Genomic DNA, 20,482 nt, shown 5'->3' with positions numbered 1-20,482 from the left:
AACATCTTGAGGTCACACAAGAACAAAGCATTCTGCCTTTCTCCCAATATAGGGGAGTCAAGGTGGTGATATAGGTGGCGTTAACCTACATACTGACAGCCAGCAGGTCTCAAAGAGGTCAGACAAAGAATTCTTTTCACTCAAGACATCACTTCAAGTGAAGATGCAAGCAACTCAACCTGGAAACCTCTATATAACAAGTACAGGAGTGTAAAGCATCAACTATGGGAGAAAAGATCCAACTTTGATAACTGCTTCACTGAACCAGATAGGCTTCATCCGTCTGTAGACGGTGCATCATCTTGCAAGCAACTTAATAAACACCAGTCAAATGGTTGGTTCCTTTCAGCTTATTTACTGATATCTGAATGCTTTAATTTTCTATTCTCCAGATTAAAACAAAACAAAAACCCACCAATAAAATTCAGATTGTTTTTAATGACCAATATTTTGTTCCAAAAACATACAACCTTATCAAGCTAATTAATAAGAGCTATTTTACAAACATACATACATCTGGATAATTAGAACAATAAATTCTTTTCTTTTTCCTTAGACATTCAAACATGATCAGTTAAAAATACAGGATAATTAATAAGAGGACTTTTTTTCTTTTCTTTTTTCTTATTTGAATATTGAAGAATATTTCCAGATCGGGATGCTTTCGTTTTGCTTAAAACTAACATCTGTTAAAAGGAGTAAATGATTGTACGGTGAACAAATAAAATACAATTGTAGTAGAGAATGTTCCAAAAAATAATGTGTATTTTGTGTTTAAAGATGAGCAAAGTAGTGCTCCGGCTGCAGCATCTCTTTCGGAGAACATCTGCTTCTCAGGTACAGATTGGGGGGTTAAAGGGGTAGAAAAGAATCTCTTTGGAATGAAACAGAGGAATAAAATTAACCCATGAAATATAAGCTGCACTGAGATTCCAAAACAGGGCAAGTGGGAGGAAGGAAGCACAAGTAAAACACAGAACAAGTTCTGTCAAAAAGGAGAATTAGCCAACATGTTGGAACATATACCCTTAATGCAAACATGGCAGAAACAAAAACACTCAGCATCACTGATCTCACACAGCTCTTTTCAAGCTTTGGTGACTGGAATCCAGGGTGCCTTTAATTTCAGCGGCTGTAAAAGCTTTCTCAGGCAGCCCAGGACCTGTAAGCATCCCTTCATCCTCACCATCAATCCCATAGTTCCAAATGATAAGATTGTGGAAGGCAGTGTAGCAATGAGTGGCACCATCAAAAAAAGTTAACTGGCCTAGGATTGTTTTGCAAAACTAAAAACCAGCAACCTCTGTACAGAATGCGGAAGTCCTCCCATTCTCCCTTGTTCTTTTCAGCAGTGAAGTCTGATCTTTACATATAGCAAAATGAGATAAGAATGAGGTGGTAAGAGTCCTGAGGTGGTAGAATGGCCTTGTTCTCATTACAAGTGAACTACAAGATGGGATGGGAGCATAGCTCTGAATGCAGTCACATGAAACACAACTCTTTGTAAATACAATACATTCTCAACAAGGTGCAATCTTGGGTGGGTGGGTGGATGGGTGGGGAAAGCATTCAAAACTATGTTTCTTCCCAGTCCTGCAGTCTTCCAGGTTCTGAGATGCAGTTGTTGAGAACCGTTATAGTTAGTGGGCAAATCTATAGCAGAAATGTGAGCCAATGCACAGTGAAGAAATGCAGATCATAAACAACAGTGCTGCAATTAAAGGTTGCTTTAGCCTCATGTTGACAATAGAGAATGGAGTCCCATGCAAAACTGCAACTCCCAGAATTATCCAGTCAGTATGCTCTATATGGTTTTGTTTTGTTGGGTTTTGTTGTTGTTTGTTTTTGCTTGTGGTCCCAAGACAACCCTGAGGCAAAAATATATAAAAATAAAAAAGGGAGACAGTTTGCTCTTCTGCTTTCAGGATTCCACCAACTCATTCTGCCTCACGTTTAAGCCAAAATTACACAGAAGCAGGCTTGCTTAGAAAGCTGCCATTTGGACCCAGGCCTGGCTCTACGAATGTAAAACCCTATAAACTGATTCCTTAAATCCAGGCTAAAAACAAACCACGATTTCCCAAGTAGTACTGTAGCACAGACATCATAATATTCTCCTGTTAATAAAGTATTTCGCTACTAATATCTTTCAGTGGGGTATGGAAAGAAAATACTGTTCCATCCAACTGTCCAGTCCAAAGAAGGGAATGTTCACAACCAGCAGTGAAGGACAGGAAAGATTTCTTTGGCTGGAATTCCTCATGGCTATTTTAGTACATTAAAATAATAATAATAATAATAATAAAGAACACCCAAAACCAATGGGAACCCCACAAAGTGCATTTTAATATTGACCCTCTTCACAAAAATCGATCTGTGCCTGGGGCCTGTTGTACAGTAGACGCGCTAGGGAGTTAAAAAGAGATCCCCAGTGATTTTAGGTTATGGTGTCGGGAGCAATCAATGATCCCTATTTCTTACCACCTTCTTTTTTCTTATAGCAGAATAATGCCCTTAACGGGATATTACATATTATATGGTGTAGACAAGCCTAAACACACACACGCACACACACACACACACAAACAAAAAACCAGCAACAAGACAAGAGCACAGCATTCTGTTCCACTTCCTGGGGGGGGGGGGGGATGTGGCTATCTCCACCATGAAGGACCAAGAAGGACTAATGTTTTGCTTATCCCCATTGACCCTCAAAGCATTTTGGCAGCCTGATCCCTGGATATCTTTTTAAGGCTGCTGAAGAACACTTCTGTTAGCATCATGTAGTAAAATTTATATTCCAAGTGCTAATGTAGTAGAAAATATGTGTGATTCCTGATAGCTTCAAGCATGCTAGGGCTATGGGAGGGAAATGCTACAAGCCTAAGGTCAACACAGTTAAGAATCTACAAAAATGCATTATGTTAGAAGTCCAAGTTCATTTTGTCAACTCAGGCACAGTGTTTGTAAAGACAAGCAATGGCAGTACAAAGCTTCATACAGAGAAGTTTTAGAAATGAAAACTAGCAGAACTTTGTGGTGCTTGGGTTGGCACTGGTAACAGAAAGCTCCCCTAGGCATGGAAAGCGAGCCTTTGGCTTTGGGGGGCTTCTGGCCACTGATTCTGAGCCACAGAACTGGCTTCTGGAAAATCTTCTTGCCATCTCAATATGCATCTGAAATATATGAGGGTGGAGGGAGGAGTGGGGATAAAAATAATCCTTCTTCAGCTGGTCCATTTCAGTACTACTTTACCTCCTGTGAGAGAGAGGAGAGGTTTTGTGTTTCGCATGACTGGGGAACTGCAGTTTTGATTCTCGGCCATTATAGCTACAGGGAAAATGTGTTTGTGTGTTAATGGAGCAGGCAGTATGACCTTCACGCAGGAAGGAGGGAAAAAGAGAAAATTCTCCATACTTTGTAATGCACGCAGCATAATCAAGAGGGGGGGGGATGCACACATCATGGGGGCTTCTAGAACTTGGCACTTTTTGATCTAGCTGGTTGCAAAAAAGAAAAAGCAAAACAAAGCACCCAGGATTTGGGTACTTGATGCAGGGGGAAAAAATCATCTTCGGCCTCTAACTGCCACTTGCAGTGAAAATTTCCAAGGCAGAAGCTGTATCCTGAATTGTCTGCCTCATGCAAGCACAATCTGTCCTAGTACTAACACAGGTAACCAGTCTGCACTACCCTGTGTTTTACAGCTGCACTGTGAGACCTGCATTCTGAGACAGAGTTTGGTTTAGAAACACTAAGACGCAATAATTCATTTAGAAAAATACTACACAACATCATCTAGCTATTCTGGGTTTTTTTTCTCCTCCCCCAACCAGTGTGATTTCTGAGCACTTTGGCACAAGCAATGTAAAATGACATTACCCCAAACCAAACCATGTTCTCTCTCCCCACGTAATGGTCAACTTATGCCACTTCCAGCCAGGGTACTGAAGATCCCTGGCCTCATATGCAGAAAAAGCATCTAACTCCAGTGGCAGCTACTGCTTTGCAATAGAGGAGACTCAACAGACATGCTATGGTTCTGAAAGATTTCAAACATGCTTGCCCTGTTCTGTTAAAGGTTCTACCTGCTCAGACTCTCCCCAAGAGACAGAAATGCCAAGGGACTGCCTTCAAAGAGAAGCCATGCTCAAAATCAAACCAGAGTTGAGGATGTCAGGATGGAACTTAAAATCCCAGCCCTTTCCACGCCTCCTCTTATGTCTATGTCTTAGTGAAGGAGATCCCAAAGGGACTGCCAGTTTTCAAGTGCGTGATTGTGCAGTGCATGGCAAAACTGTCATTGTACATTATACAGGAAGGCCTGTCTACATGTTCTGAATGCATTCTCTTACGTGGACAACTCTTTTTGAGAGGTGGACTGGTTGCTGTGGAATCCAGTCCAGTGAAAAATCAAGACACGATTACACTCTCACACATGCATTCCTCAGCCCTGCATTCAGGAACAGAGGGATGCTGAGGGCCTACAAACTGGCACTATCCATTTTCTTTTTCTTTTTTTAAAGCAAAAAAAAAAAAAATACAAATTAAAGTGTGCTTTCAGTACACGGAATGAAGTCAAATAAATACATTGATTTTTTTATGTCTAAATACATTTGTATATCCTACACCCAAAGCTTTATACATTTGGTTTCTTTCTTTCTTTTTTTCTGTTCCTTATTTCCTCTGTTTGGAATCAAAAAGAATTTCAGGTAGAAAGAGGAGAAGAACAAAATCACCACCTCTCTCCAACAGGCTAGTGCAGAGGCCTAAAAGGAAACTGCCCATCCCTCCACTTTGTGCTTGAATGGTCCATGGGAAGAGGCTTCTCATGCCCACAAAGTCCGGGCAGACACCAGCAGGCACCGATGCAAGGCTGCTGCTTCCATCCAACCTTCAGCCACTTACAGGAAGTGTGACTAACTTTTATCTAAAGGGGAAGAAAGAGAAAGAAGTAAAGAAATGTTCAAAGTACATTTTGGGATGTACTTACATCAAGCTGCACTTATTGTCACATTTGACTCTAAGAGTGATCTGTCTCAACCAGAAGATCAAGGTAGCCCTGCCCCAGCTTCTCCCAGTATCTTAGGAAAAATACTTTCATTCACAGAAGGAAAAAAAAGAGAGAGATTGTGAAGAATTAGGAGTGGCGTGCATCTCTTTTTACCAGCCATTGCAATGTAAATGCTGCTAATATAGGGGAGACAGCAAAATGGCCAGTTTAGAATGCTTTCTAGAGGTTTCTGACTACCATAAATGCAACACCCAGGGGGGAAAGCATACACAGGTACAAGGAGCAGCCAAAGATACCTAATACACTGAAATGGCCAGGTGGGAATTTGTCTCTCAGAAGCAGTGCCACCCACTGACCAATGACTGGTTAGCAGGGAGACCACCTGGATCCCATCTAGTTGTTGCTGTGCAACCTGCAAAGGAGGAGTAGCCTTGACCCCTTGGAGAAAGATGGAAGGATGTTTTTCCTTTGGTTGTGAAACTGTAGCTAGACATCATTTGGGCATACCCACAGCCAATCAGTGACCAGAAGAGGTCAGTGGCCGCTCTTGCACAGGTGAGGCAAAGGTGTTGCAGAAGTAAGTACTTGATACCTTGGTGTGTGTCACTCCTAAAAATGCTAACAGATCTAGGGCTTACACCAACATACGTTACCAACAGAAATCTGGTCAAATACTCCCATGACCATTTTTACTCAGGTCTGTACTTATCTCTTTAAATCTGAACATGAAAATGTAACTTGGGAACAGGCCTTGGCTGATCTTCTGTTGGCTCCTTAAAACTAAAAATTGTATATATAGATATACAATTGGTCCTCCACATCCAAGGATTTAGCATCCACAGATTTAAACATTTACAGCTTAAAAATATATTTTTTAAAAAATCCCCAAAGCAAACCTTGATTTTGCCATTTTATATAAGGGGCACCATTTTATTATGTCATTTCATATAGTGGGACTTGGATTTTGGTATCCACACAGGGTTTTGGAACCCAACAGCAGCAGATACCAAGAGCCTACTGTACATTATCAAATGTGAGAGTGCTGAATGGGGAGAAAAGCATCCCCTACACCAGAAAATCCACTTAAGAGGAAAGAATGCACTGTCAGCAAAGTTAAGTATTGATTTACAGTGTTTTGCAGCCAGGGGTTTTCTTCCAAAATATTTGGAGCTGTAATGAAAGTGCTGAAGACTTTCACTAGAGAGATTAACAACTGGCTTCCCTGGAAGTGAAAGCCCAGTGATTATAAATGCATTACACAACTTGTATAGAAAGTACCAAAGGGAATGGGGAAGCTGTACCTGAGTGCTCATCTGTGGGGACTGATCCAGCCAGCCTTTGTTGAAGAGTAGCATAGTTCTCCTCTACCTCCTGAAAGATACAATCCACATCATACATTTAATCTGCAAGCCATTTAAAAAGCCAGTTGATTTAAACTCACTGTGACCGTAAATGGCTCTGAAACAATTTCACTGTTCATTCTGAAACCATCAATGGGAACTCCACTGCTGAAGGGGGAACATTTCTTCTTACTTTCAGCTATATTAATTGTCAAAGCCCTTGCTGACTGGAACAGAGGAATGATGGGGGTGGTGGGCATGATTGTCCCTAAGTGCCCCTCACATGAAGTGGAGCCAAGCAAGCCCTCTGGTTCACTAGGGAGCTGGCAGTGATGAAATGAGTGGGATGGAGACTGGAGTGACAATGGTGAAAGACTTGCAGTGAGTTCTATTGAACACAGGCTACAGCTCACTGAAAGGCCTATTCTATGGTGATAGCAAAGAAATTATATTTCTCTGCCACTGATGGATTTGCAGTGTTGTCTAGTGGAGCTGACTTGAGTGGACAGGGGCATTTTACACTCTGGCCTGTAAGAAGATAACTAAGACAAGTGACATCTTGCTGTGTCAAATTAGCAAGACACTTTGCAGACAAAATCACTCAGATCCCTTCTGACTTGGATGTTGAGACAGGTCCAGTGGATGTAATCTTGGTGTCTACTTGTCTTGTATTACTGGATACGTTTCAGTTTGTGTAGCCTGATAATGAGGGAAGGATCCTTTGAGAATTGAGAGCCACCACATGTATACTGCATTCTTGACCTTCCTGGCTCCTGAAAACAGCTAGAGGGGGACTGTCCATTTGGGTAAGGGGAGTGGTGAATGCCTCACTACAGCAAGGGAAATTTCCATCCTACCTAAAAGAAGATCCATGCTGCCTTTCCCCCCAGAATGGAACCCAAGGCAGCTTCCAGAGAGAGTCAATTTAAAAACTTTCACAATAAAATTTAAGAACAGCTGCCTTTAAGGACTTCTGAGATCACAGCTACAGTAAATCCAGAATTATTTTAGCCTTCAGATTTCTCCCTAGGGTTTTTTAATGAGCCATTATCATTAAGCAGTACATGATCCTAAAGTCATTCCCTGCATTCATTCATAACCCCCCCCCCCCCCACATAAAGGTTTGTCTTCAGGTGTCCCCCAATATCTTCATTTTCCATCTTATTGCCTTTAAGAAACTGAACAAAATCTTTAAATCCTGAATAATTCAACACGTAAAGGCACACCCATTGTTATATATTCTACAGAGCAGCTGTTTCTTCTGGCATGGGCATTTATGATACAGAATTCAAGACCAGTTTGAAAAGTTACGACAATCTGTCAAAAAGATAACCATGCACACCCATGACAACCATTGTTCTCAACAAGCCTCGTAATTCTCAATTCCTACACAAACTTTAAAACCTAAAAGGAAGCTACACAATTAACACAATAAAGCACTGTACCTTTAAGTGTTCAAGGTTGGCCTCTATCTTCTGGATGTAATGCATGATCAGAGTATGTGACTCTAGAGAGAAGGAAGGCCTTAGTACATCTGAGGAAGATTCTTTAGCAGCATCCCAGTGGGAGGCCACTGATTCCTGTGCCAGTGGAGAGATTGCTCGGTCTGGCTGAATGTCCTGCAGAGATGCTGGCTGTTGGTGGGCAGAGTCCAATGTGCTGTTGCCTGCAGTGCACTGCACAACCAAAGAAGCTATCTCCTCATCAGTGGAGCTCTCCTGGACTGTGCCATAATCATCAAGGATCAAAAATTTTCCTGGGGAAGAGAAATACTGTAGTGCTAATACTCCCATATAACAGAAGCTCTGCTAAGGTATGAGCTTACATGACTGAACAATATGTAGGAATATGAATATGGTTCATATTCTAAACTCTGAGGTCAACCAACATCAATGCTTTTTTTAAAATTCTATAGATTAGAAAATACTGGTAATATAACACATACACACATTTTCATACATTCACAGGTATCTTTGATGAATTACCATATACAGGAATTTCATTATACATTTTCTTAGCTGTCATTCTAACCATTTTGAAGAACTTGCCTTATAGATTAGTAGTGCCTGTTTCTCTGTCCAAAAAACATTTGGACAGATGTTTTCCTGAACCTATTACAGTCATCCCTCTGTATCCGCAGATTCAAGCATCCACGGCTTGAAAATATTTCACACACACACACACACACACACACACACACACTTCAAAAAGCAAAGCTTGATTTTGCCATTTTATATAAGACACATTTTACTACAGTATGTCACTGTATTTAATGGGACTTGAGAATCCACAGATTTTGGTATCCAGGCAGAGTCCTAGAACCAAAACCCAGCGGATATCAAGGGCTCAGTGTATTATGAATTCTAAGTCTAAAGAAGATAGAAAGGAGAGACACTCTTTATTACAACCACCAGTTTTACAATGTTCTGGAAAAAAAATGTGTTTTTTCCATATGGTCATTTCACCCCATTGCAAGGACACATGACTTCTGAAGGCTATTCAGGGGACTGCTGAGTGTGACATAGTGGGTGGTGTTCTCCCAAGAGTCAGATCATCTTAGAGGAGCACACAGATAAGGCACTTTTCATTCAGATGTTGATATCTCAAATGTTGTTATTCCACCCAATTGCTGCAGTATTTTATTTCAGTTTGTGGGATTTACTCACCTGAGATCCTCAACTGCACCTCTTCTATGTCCTTCCTTTCTGTCAGTTCACCTTCTGATTGGTTTTCATCACTGTGGGCTTCACGAGCGTCAAAGAAGTGCTCTCCCCCATCCTCAGTGCTTACTCCTTCCAGCTCAGTGGTTGGAGTGTCTGTGTTAGTGCTCAAGGGGTCCGTTAATTGACTGCTACTTGACGTGGTGTCCCCAGCTTGCACAAATTCGCCTGAAGTCCGGTGTCCAGAGCAAGGTCCAAAATTACCTGTTTCCATGCCAGAGGGCATACTACTACTAACCCCAGATATGGATGCCTTGCCATTTTCTGAGTGCTGCAGTCCTCTCTGGATGCTGCTCTCCACCTGGATCCCCTGAGGAACTGTCCTATGCCTGGAAAAATGCTGCCAGTCTTCAAGGGACTCCTGTTCAGACATGCCAAGCTGCTGCATCAGCAATTTCTTCAACAAGCCCACTGAAAGAGAACAGAAAATAGTCAATGGCCTGACAGGCTCCCCTGCTCCCCACCCTCAACATAGGCTGTCTCTTCTTGGGCATATCTGTATTATGACATTAAAGTTTGATGCCTTTTGAGAAGAAGCAGACCCAGCAGCTAGCTCTCACTATTCTGTTCAAAAAAGTGAATTAGAAGCCAGCCTACTTTAACGGTGCCCTTCAGTTCTGGATGACAACTCCCATCCATTTCCACCAGTGTTCAGGGATGTTGGCATTATCCTAGAATTCTGGAGGGCACCAAGGGGGTGAGGAGGCAAAATCAAAGTAGAAAGCAATAATCCCAAGACTGGCACTGTTATTAGTGTATACTTATGAGTTCCTTTATTACAAGGAATGGAAGAGGCAGCTGCCACCTCCTCCTCAAAACTCAACATTTTCCAAGACTATACAATCTACTTCAAGTCCCTGCCAATGCAGGAATCTACCAGAAAACACTCCTGAAAATTAGCCACCAAGGGTAGGGGCATTTTGTCAGTGGATTCCTGAAATGGAAGGGATTTGGACTACAGAGTCTTTGGAGTAACTTCCAACTCTATCACTCTACCTCCCATTTCAAAAGTAATATACCTCTGTACAACAACCCTAAATACTATTGTGAATTCTGACTAGAGCAGACCCACAGAATCAACTGGGTTAACTTATATACTGACTCACTATTCAACCATTGATTTAGTGAGTTTACTCTACATGGTAATAATCAACAGGATTCCACCACTTACAGTCCTGTTTAGCTGGCAGACTTTCCACTGGCAACTGTTTGGCTACCGGAAAACAGAATGCCAGGCTATATAAACCTTTGGCTTGATCCAGTGTCACTTATTAGAACAGTATCATTCTGAGACACCTCTAGTATGAAGCTCCTATTCCCTTCCTTTTCTGGTTCTCTGATTCTCCACATATTGTAATTAGAGAGCAGACTGTGAAGCTCAACCTCTATACAACCTTATAGTACTATACATCCTTAGCAACTTACAATTCCTTAGTGCATCCAATGCCCACCGGTCTTCAGAGATTTGGAATGAGAGCTCTGGGGTCATATGGCTGTAGTTGTCAGAAGATTCCTTGATCAGCAATTCTGCTGGTGCTTTTTCTCTGAACCGCCTGCCAGCCTCCAGGATCTCTTCCTCTTCTACCTTTTCTGATATGGCTGTTGAGGGAGACTCCACTTCCAGATCTTTATCTAGTAAAGAAACCACAAGTGCTAAAATCAATACAGAAACAACATTTCATTGAATGCCCCTCATTTAATAATGCCTCTTTTAAGCTTAAAGTTTTTGGGAAGGCTGTAAAAATATTAAAAAGTTATTAAATATGCTAAATAAACAAGTCCTTTTTAACTTAGGGGAAATAAGAACATAGGTATAGAATTTTTTAAACCCATCCTTGAAGTCCCCTCCTAAAAGTGTCTTCTAAACAGACAGACAAACAAACAAACAAAAAACACCTCCAACTAACTAGAACCAATTCTAGTGCACAGTTAATGTGCAGGAGAGTGATAATGCATAAGAGCAAGTATCTACATTTAATTTTTACCTGGGCTCTGCATACTGCTCTCAGATATGGTTTGTTCTTCCTTCAGTTTCTGCTGATCCTCCTCATGGTCCTCCCTGAAATTCAAGAATGTAGAACAAATCAATTACACACAGCTGTATGTTGTTGTTGTTTTTAAAAAGGACTCTGCTTTGTTATAACAATATGTAGCTCGAAAAGAAGCACAAAATATATACATGTGGAGCGGGAGGGAGGGAATGAGTATATGGATGGATTAAGACTTTTTAAAACAACAACAGTAACTTACTCGCAGGGGCCTGACTGAGGTAATGGAATTACTCGTCTGCCAACTTTCACTGTCCCTGCCATTCGTGCTATGAGGTCCTGCCACCTGTAGGTAGATATGAACAAACAGTGTCATAAAAAAGGTGCATCCATTTTTAAAGAGAACTATTAGTGGATATGCTTGTCAAAGACAGTTTTAACAATTGTACTTCCCATATTTCTTCTTCACCTGTATTTTATGATAGCAACTTAACATTTCTATGTAGGGAATAAATCACAACACTTACATGTTGCTTGTACCATTGCCACATTTCAATCTACATTTCACTGACCTAAATTAACTTTTCAAGTTTTTAAAATAGTGTATGTGCTTTCTTCCGTCAGGCAGTAGTAGTAACAGTAGTAGCAGTTGTTGCTGTTGATATTATTATTATTATTATTATTATTGACCATTTGATATAAAATTGGCAAAAGCCCAAAGGAGAAACAAAAACAGACTGGAAGGGATGTCTTCAGGATAGACAAGCAACTAAGCAAGACTGCGCAAAGTTCTTCCATCTTTCATTCTACCTATTAGAATGAGCTGGGTTTTCCCCTTCCTTCTTTGATCGGAGGTCCTGCAGGTGATAAAGCCTGATCACCACCTTCAGTTAAGACTAAATCAAAAGCCTTTGGCTTGTACAGGGCAAGACTTAGATCTGCTGACCAATTTTTTGTGTGACTGTCTAACAGATGGCTAGGTGGAACAAAGAGGTTAGGCACCTCCTTTTCAATGTTGGTTACAACTGTTCTAGGACAAATATTCTTCATCAGTACTATCTGAATACCCTGGAGCCATTACCTGGAAACAGTGGGTTTCCAGGAAAGAATCAGTTACAACCAATGGGTACCAACATGGTATCAGTCCCTGCCACACTAGTGGGGGCAAACCCTGCTAGTGTTCCACATCCAAAAGAAACATTGTTCCAGATTATTAGTTCATCTTAAAATTTGCAGAAATTAAATTATGTTAAATGAGGTTGCGTGCAGATGTAAAGGGCTTTTGATTTTTTTTTTATTTACCCAAGGGTAAAAAGTTGAGTGTCACTGCCTTAATGGAAACTTAGAAACAGAATATCAGTATTCTCATCAGTCCATGACCAAACATGACAGAAGAAAAAGAAGCCCAGCAGAAGCCAAGAAATGCAGTCTACTCTACCAGTACAATATTTTACTGAACAGAGTCAAGACTACTCTGCAATTAATAGATAAGAGGGGTTTGTGCATATCATGAGATGAAAATGCAACCTTTGCTCCATAGTTCCCAAGGTAAAAGAAGTAAATAAATGGCTTGGAAATAAAGAAAGTAATGTTTTATTGCAAGATTCTTGCCCCAAGAAAAAGTCATCTACATGGGTAAATCACAAGAAGCAGAGTAATACTATTCAGCAGTCTGACACTCTTGCTTGTTTCTCCACACAAAGTTAATGAAAATGCAGAGAATGCTTGTACAAACTCTTGCAAACATGCTCTCTAATTCTCGTACTTCAGAATTTAACAGCCCATTTCAGATGTCAAATAGGTGAACAAAAAAGAAAGAAAGAGAAGCTTATCAGGCTGCTGATGTCTTTTGCTATAAAGGACTCACTTTAATTGCACATTGCCTGCAGGGAGGAAAAAAGACACACATTTCTTTTTTTTTTCAGTGAACTTTTCAAATTTATAATTAATACTCTTCACCACTTTCTGGAACATTTGCAACAGACACTTCAAGATGCTACATTGAGTGCCTTCTAAAACTAAGTCCTGACTGTCAGAATCGCTAACAAGAGCAATTGTTAAAATATGTTATTCAGGATTAATGGCAACAACTAGGAAGAGAAATTAAAACTTCAGTCCAAAACACGCGACACAGAAAACGAGCCTAAGTTTATCTGTGTGATTGTTAACGGAGGAAAGAACTCAGAGAAGGAAGACTTGACCTGCTGTTATTGTTATCCCTGCAGTTACTTCCTTTTCCAGCCCTTTGCTTTGATATTCAACTGGTCAAAAGAACAATATCCCTGAAGACAAAGGATTTAGGGTAGCAAAAAAAGGAATCACTGTACATAACAGCAGAGCTGTCATAGCCTGTCACATTATAAACCTTTATGGTTATTCAGATTTGCAGTCATTGTGTGCAGACCCAGAAATCTTCTCTTCTGTTGTTCCCAAATTGTTGAATACACTCCTCTTAGTCTCTATTCTATGCTTTTAGAAAAAGAACCAAGATACATCTTTTTCAGTTGGCCTTTTCAATTGTTTTAATAGATTTCGTATATTTCGGGGTTTAATTGATGGCTTTAACGCTTATGTTATTTTTAGTGCTTTCAATCTATCGCACACAACCTTGGTGCTTTTTACAGAAGGATCACATAAAATACTTGGAAATAAATGAATAAAGAGACTGAGTGGAAAGTACTTCAGTAGGGAAGCTGAAAAGAAATGGTCCAAGCAACCATTAAAACAACACTGATATTTACGTCTCTTGGGGGGAAAACTGGGATTCAGGTGTCTGGCATTAAATAACAGACAATTCAGTAGAATCATAGAATCATAGAGTTGGAAGAGACCACAGGGGCCATCCAGTCCAACCCCCTGCCATGCAGGAAATCACAATCAAAGCATCCCCGACAGATGGCCATCCAGCCTCTGCTTGAAGACCTCCAAGGAAGGAGACTCCACTACACTCCGAGGGAGTTTGTTCCACTGTCGAACAGCCCTTACTGTCAGGAAGTTCCTCCTAATGTTGAGGTGGAATCTCTTTTCCTGTAGCTTGCATCCATTGCTTCGGGTCCTAGTCTCTGGAACAGCAGAAAACAAGCTTGCTCCCTCTTGAATATGACATCCCTTCAAATATTTGAACAGGGCTATCATATCACCTCTTAATCTTCTCTTCTCCAGGCTAAACATCCCCAGCTCCCTAAGTCATTCCTCGTAGGGCATGGTTTCCAGACCTTTCACCATTTTAGTCGCCCTCCTTTGGACACGCTCCAGTTTCTCAATGTCCTTTTTGAATTGTGGCGCCCAGAACTGGACACAATATTCCAGGTGGGGCCTGACCAGAGCAGAATATAGTGGCACTATGACTTCCCTTGATCTAGACACTATACTTCTATTGATGCAGCCTAAAATTGTATTGGCCTTGTTAGCTGCCGCATTGGACTGTTGACTCATGTTCAACTTGTGGTCTACTTGGACTCCTAGATCCCTTTCACACGTAGTTTCAAGGTAGTGGTTTGGAATAATTCAAGTTGCTTTGAGATCTGTTATGGAGGTATGTTGAAGATGTATCAAGATTAGTTTTTGCATGCTTATGATAGAGTTATAAACTGTAATTTACACTGGATTGTTTTATGTTTTATACTTGGATAAAAATCAAGACCAAGTATAACAGTGGAACCAGACAGCAAGCAGGGGATTAAATGAGATAGGGAACATGAAAATGCACGTGAAGTTCTGGAATTGACTAGACTACAGCTAGTTTTAGTATTTATTATTATTTTGGTCTGGTAATGCCCATCAGATACCTCTAGAATTCTTGACTGTCTAAACAAACGTTTAATTGCAGACATTCCCACACATTCAGTAGTATGAAAAGGCAATGTACTGTTATCAAAGACTTGAGAGCTTTTTCTAATGAATAGCAAGAAAGGACCAACACCCCAGAGCCTGTGAAACATCTAGGAATGTTTCTCTTTTTTAATCTCGTCAGTTGTATTACAGGCAAGGCTTGGTCACAGAAGGTTGTTAGGCATGTAGCACACCTCAAAATGTGTATGAACAGCCTACCACTATGCAACCTTTACATGAAAGAGCAAAGTACCCTCAGCAATTCCTTTAATAATTACTGCTGGTCATACAATGCTCCAGAATTAACAAAGAATCTGTGCAGTGAGAGCAAAATTGTTCCCTGGAATTTTATCTTGAGATCGGTTTTAAGTTGTTTAATACAAAAGTTACAGCAAAACACAAGGCAAAAGAATGCCATTTATATTACCTCACTTCTTTTAGGAAAGGGAAAATAGAAATTGTCCAACATTATGCCTCACTGAGACATTCTATGTGTATCTTGATACAATTTATGTCTTTGTTGCTAACGGTTATAAACATTACTAACTACAAATGCTGAATTCTCATCCTTCATTTGTCTAAGGTCCTCATGACTTATAACCAGGGCTAGTTCTAAATATGGAGTAAACTATGTAGAATCCAACTCTGCATATTAACTGATTCCCCCATGTCAATGACATTTTCTTCCCAATTGGGGAGAAGGATGAATACAAAGCATTAGCCCAGATGATATAAAGGATGGTTTACAAAAAAACTTTCAAGGAATTTATCATGCATCACTACAACTCTGAGTGGAAGCTGCTTCACAGATGTAGAACAGAAGATTTATCTCCCTCCTTAGCAAGTGATAAACATTGGCAGAAGTTGCCAAACCCACTTACACAGTCTTTTCTGAAACTGTCTGTGCCACTAGTTCATAAATCTGAGCTCCATTTTCTGACATGGAGATGACGAAGAATGCTTTGTTATCTGGGGAAAAACAAAGAGTAAATTAAATACGACGGCACTTTGTTGTATTTGTTTAACTCAAAAATTCAAGCAAGCTGCATTTTGCACTTCAGCTAGGTCTAGAAAAAAGAGAATTACATGAACAGAGAATGGTACATTGGGCCCTTACCATGAAGGGCTATTTTTATTTGTGGAGAAAACAACATCTAGGGATGGACTTCATCTTATTGCTGCCCAGGCAAGGCAAGGGGCCATGTAATCTAAAAGCGTCTTTAAGTACTATGATTCTTAACTATTCTTCTGGTTTTTACACAACCACTCTACTGAAAACAACAACAACCAAGAGCAAGAGAATACTGCATCCTATAGAAGAAAGAAGGGGAGGGGGAAACTGCAAAGGGGCTGCAGAAGTTAACAAATAGAAAAAGCTTCCACTCCTTCACCACAGACTGATAATGGGTCTTCAGAGCTTCCAATCTGATGATAAACCATGATTGCTGCTTCCCAAAGAACTTTTTCAATGCAGTCAGTGAACTGATCCAGGCTTATAACAATTTGACCTGAGCTGGTTATTACCTACCGGACAGAGCACTTAAGGTGTACCAAGGAAACAGAAAGGAACATAAGAATATCAAAAACACAGCCAAGTTTCCCTTTGTGGTAAATCATGGTTTATCAGATCCAGAGTGAGTTATGTGACTGTGTGCTCCCTCAACACTCCTCTACCTTCTTATGTGCACCATAATGCAATATGTCCTAATTTTACCTCCTGCACTTGATAGAGCTGTCAACCAATTTCTCAATTCAAAAGCAGTAGGTTATACTCCAATAAGCCTTAATGTATAAAGTTGGTGACAAGGGCAAGGTAGAAGGGAAGGGACATGAAAGGAACACAGAAGCACAAGACCACTTCCAATCAAATACACCAGATTTTATCTGGAGTCTTGAATGTTCATCTCACATTTCTAGTAAGTACTTAGAGATAAGTCAGAATGTTGGACTTGAGAACGCAGTAAGTTGTCTTGGCAAGTCACTCTTGGCCTCCACTTATATTATACTGTATGTAAAATTTGACATTTATTGGCATGGCTGTGGTGAAGACAATATAAAGTAGCATACTGAGAATTTAAATGGTTACCTAATTCATCACAATAGATACATCCAATAATAACCTAAGCAGGGTTTTCCAGTTTTAAATAGGGAGGCCTTAGCCCTATTTCAAAAACAGTATGACATAACTATGTTCCTCCAAGATGAAACTCTGCTTAAAAGGACTTGCTGTGAAGAACAAAATAGGGAGCAAATAGATTTTCCAATAATTTTTTGTGGGTTTTTTTGGGCTATGTGGCTGTGTTCTGGAAGGGTTTATTCCTGATGTTTTTCCAGCATCTGCAGCTGTCATCTTCAGAGAATGCTGGCATGGAAGTGAGTGGATATGTATACTGTGTGACCCTTGGTTGAGAGGAAGTGATTTACATGTTAATCTCTGTGTTGGTCTGTAGTTGAATTGCAAGTTGTCAGGGTGTCTATTTAATTAGTGATCCACTGTCTGCTGCAAATTCTTCCAATGATTCCATGTCCCTGATCCATTCAAGCTTTCTGAGGATTGGTATCAAGCTAACTGGCATCAAATTCAGAGCTATAGTACAGTGTAGAATCCTATTTTGCACCTGTGCAATGACCTCATTAAACAAAGCTATCTTTCTGAAACAAATTTATTTCTTATGAGACCAGATGGTTCTCACAACTAAACTAACCTGTGGCCACCTGGCGAACCAGTACTGTGTTCAGTTTGATGACAGGGCTGAATGTATGCTTGCTGTCTGCAGCATTAGCCAAGATCTTGCTGTGGCATCTCAGCACCAATCTATCATCTTGCTTCTGCAACAGGACCAGAATATCCTCCAAGAGTAGCGTGTAGAGATCTGCAGGGAGCAATAAAAGTGGGCAAGAATGGGTTACAGACTATTCTATGTCTCATGTAGAAGGCTGCATCCCCCACAGAGACAGCAATCAGCAATGTGCTCTCTCAGCTAGACACAAAAATCATTCACCTCTAAACTACAGATGGGATTGAATCACCTTGCAACTCTCTGTTGTGTCCCTTCACAGTTTTAATGATCCCCCAAGCCCATTTAAAAATGCACAAAAATAGCTTAATCAGCTCCAAGAAATCTACATACATAATCATTAGTAGCAGGGAAAACCCATCAGGCAGATGTACTTCCAACCCCCTCTTGCCTTTTGTTACAAATATCAGCAAAAGCCAGGAGACAACAGGTCTTACCAATTGTCTTGTCACGATTCACTTTCCAGGTCAGAGGCCCTTCATGAATCATCTTCTTCTTGGTTAAATCCAAATTCTGTCAACATGATAGAGCAATATTCACAAAGAGATTCACTAATGCAAACCTATAGCAAAATATATATTTCAAACTATCACAGTTGTAGATGAGCAAGAAATAAGTCCAATCTGCCTCTTTAAGGTCTGAAAAATCAATGGTGAAGGACCCTAAAAAGGGGGAGTTTGGGAATGCTTTGAGGTAAGTGCCTGTCAGCTCTACTTTTGAGGCTAGTCACTTTCAGCTAAAATAGATCTTGTCACCTAATGGTAAATAGAGATAACACCAAATTTCCATAATGCATCCCAGGCATCTCAGAGATCTTTTGTACTTACCCTGAATTCTTCTAGCATAGGGCCTTCCAACTGCTTCAGGTAGGACAAATCAAGCCGGCGTTGGTAGTCTTCTAAATGCTACACATTAAGGAAGAAATGAATACAAATTAAGGCCAGTTGGAAGGACTTTGGTCACAGTGCTGAAGAAGTGGATCAGTCTGAGAGCCCTTTAGGATCCCTTCCTCAACCGTAATGCTACAAAGCATTGCTAACAGTCCCTCTTATCGTTTACAAACCTACGTTACTTTCTTCTTCTCACCTGCTTGTTTTCAGCTTCTTTAACTGCTTGATTTACGAAGTTGAGAATCTGTCGACAATGGTCTGCTGCTTTCTTCACTTTCTCTTTCTCCCCAGGTTGTTCTAAAAATAAAATAATGAACTTCAGAGAGTTAGCCCACAACCTAACTCACAGCTGTCGTATTCCTCCTGGCTCAATCACCAATTCTTTAAGGAACAATATATGGGAAGGCTATATTGCCATTGTTAGTTGCTATCAAAGTCAGGTTCGACTGATGAATGAAAACTGTCCAAGACACCCTGTTATCAACAGCCCTACTCAAATCCTGCAAACTCAGGGCTGTGGCTCTTCATCTATGGTGTATTCATTTTCTTTTCCATGTCATGCCATCTTGTGATACGGCCAAAGTAAGATAGCCGTAGTTTGATCATTCTAGCTTCTAGAGAGAGAGATCAAGCTTGGTTTGCTCTAGGAACAATCTCCTGCTTATTTTTGAAGTCCATGCTATTTCCACAGAACTCTTCTCCAGTACCACATTTCAAATGGGTACATTTCCTTCCTGTCAGTTTTCCTTGCTGTCCACTTTCAAAACCATATACAGAAATATGGCACCATGAAACCATATATATTCTTCTTAATTTATTATGGCTCCTTCCCATGTCACCGTTTGAAGGCATGAAGTGTGGCAATAAAACAGTTTACAGTTGGCTAACATCTTGTTTGCTTACTTCAAGTATAAGTTCCAAAGCTTGCTTCTACAATTGCATAACAACACTGGGCAGAGGTAGATCTGGATTTATTGGTAGATTTGTAGGTGATTAGCAAGGATTTTGGAGTCCCAATTGCACTACCAAAATGACTCCCTCCCTGCCTACATTACATTACTAAATTGAAAGTGCTGGGCAAGTATAGATGGAATTTTATTTGAAAGGACTATGGCCTCCATTCATTTCTGATATTCAGAATAATTTCTTGCGTTTGATTTATTTTTTTTAACGGAGTTCATGACTTTTGCATAAGGTCTGGTTGGTTACACTTTGTAAACCGCTTAGGGAGTGCTTAAGGCACCGATAAGCAATATAGAAATGTACTTGTTATTGCTATTGGTTCTGGTGCTGAAATGTAAGCACAGGAACATAGGAAACTCTCTTACACTGAGTCAGGCAAATTGCTGATCTACAGTAGCTCAGTAATGTCAGTTCTGACTGACAGTGATTTCCCAGGCATTCAGGCAGGATTCTTTTCTATATCTACTGGGAGATCTCTAGAATTCCTTTTTAGTCTCCCATCAAAGCAGCTGTTTGGCTTTCAACAGTTGACAAGATTAGGTGCGTTCAGGATGGTTCTGTGATACTATTTAAAGCTAGAAGCCTTACAGTCTATTGAGTTTTAACCTTCTTGCCCTTGTTCAGAAGAGACCTATTAATAAGTAGGGAGCTTGGAAGACACTGGTAATTCTGGGAGGACAAGGGAGCAGAGGATACAATTCCCACAACCATATTAAAACAACTTTTTACACCCTCACAGTTGAAAACATTGTACATGTTTCTAATCGCAAAACAGCTATTTCGAACAAGTTGTAAACACCACACATTATTAAGCTCTGAAAAGAGCAAGTTATAGAGCTTTACTTCTAGCTGAAATTAAGATTCTTTAGCCATTAAAAATGTAAAAAAACAGTAGGAAGAATGACAAAGTTAAATACCTCCAGTTCACCCTCCCCTAC

At 40.3% G+C, this 20,482-nt stretch overlaps 1 protein-coding gene across 3 annotated transcripts in view; it reads right to left on the bottom strand.

Moving 5' to 3' along the window:
- Positions 1-418: 418 nt before the first annotated feature.
- The window catches only part of ARHGEF12 (Rho guanine nucleotide exchange factor 12), an 83,046-nt gene continuing 62,982 nt past the window's right edge, over positions 419-20,482 (bottom strand). For all 3 annotated transcript variants that reach the window (XM_089537335.1, XM_089537336.1, XM_089537337.1), the window contains 12 exons: positions 18,778-18,878; positions 18,519-18,596; positions 18,129-18,204; positions 17,599-17,766; positions 15,775-15,862; positions 11,325-11,408; positions 11,060-11,133; positions 10,500-10,706; positions 9,021-9,485; positions 7,800-8,110; positions 6,316-6,385; positions 419-4,930 (listed from right to left, as the gene is read on the bottom strand). In XM_089537335.1, coding sequence (XP_089393461.1) covers positions 4,920-4,930; positions 6,316-6,385; positions 7,800-8,110; positions 9,021-9,485; positions 10,500-10,706; positions 11,060-11,133; positions 11,325-11,408; positions 15,775-15,862; positions 17,599-17,766; positions 18,129-18,204; positions 18,519-18,596; positions 18,778-18,878 — 1,733 coding nt within the window. In that variant the 3' untranslated portion in view covers positions 419-4,919. The remainder of the gene's footprint in view (positions 4,931-6,315; positions 6,386-7,799; positions 8,111-9,020; positions 9,486-10,499; positions 10,707-11,059; positions 11,134-11,324; positions 11,409-15,774; positions 15,863-17,598; positions 17,767-18,128; positions 18,205-18,518; positions 18,597-18,777; positions 18,879-20,482) is intronic.

The sequence above is a fragment of the Sceloporus occidentalis genome, unplaced genomic scaffold (genome assembly GCF_023333645.1).
Source record: "Sceloporus occidentalis isolate IW3139 unplaced genomic scaffold, rSceOcc1.0.p SCAF_9, whole genome shotgun sequence".
NCBI lineage: Eukaryota > Metazoa > Chordata > Lepidosauria > Squamata > Phrynosomatidae > Sceloporus > Sceloporus occidentalis.
This window is presented reverse-complemented; position numbering and strand designations above follow the sequence as displayed.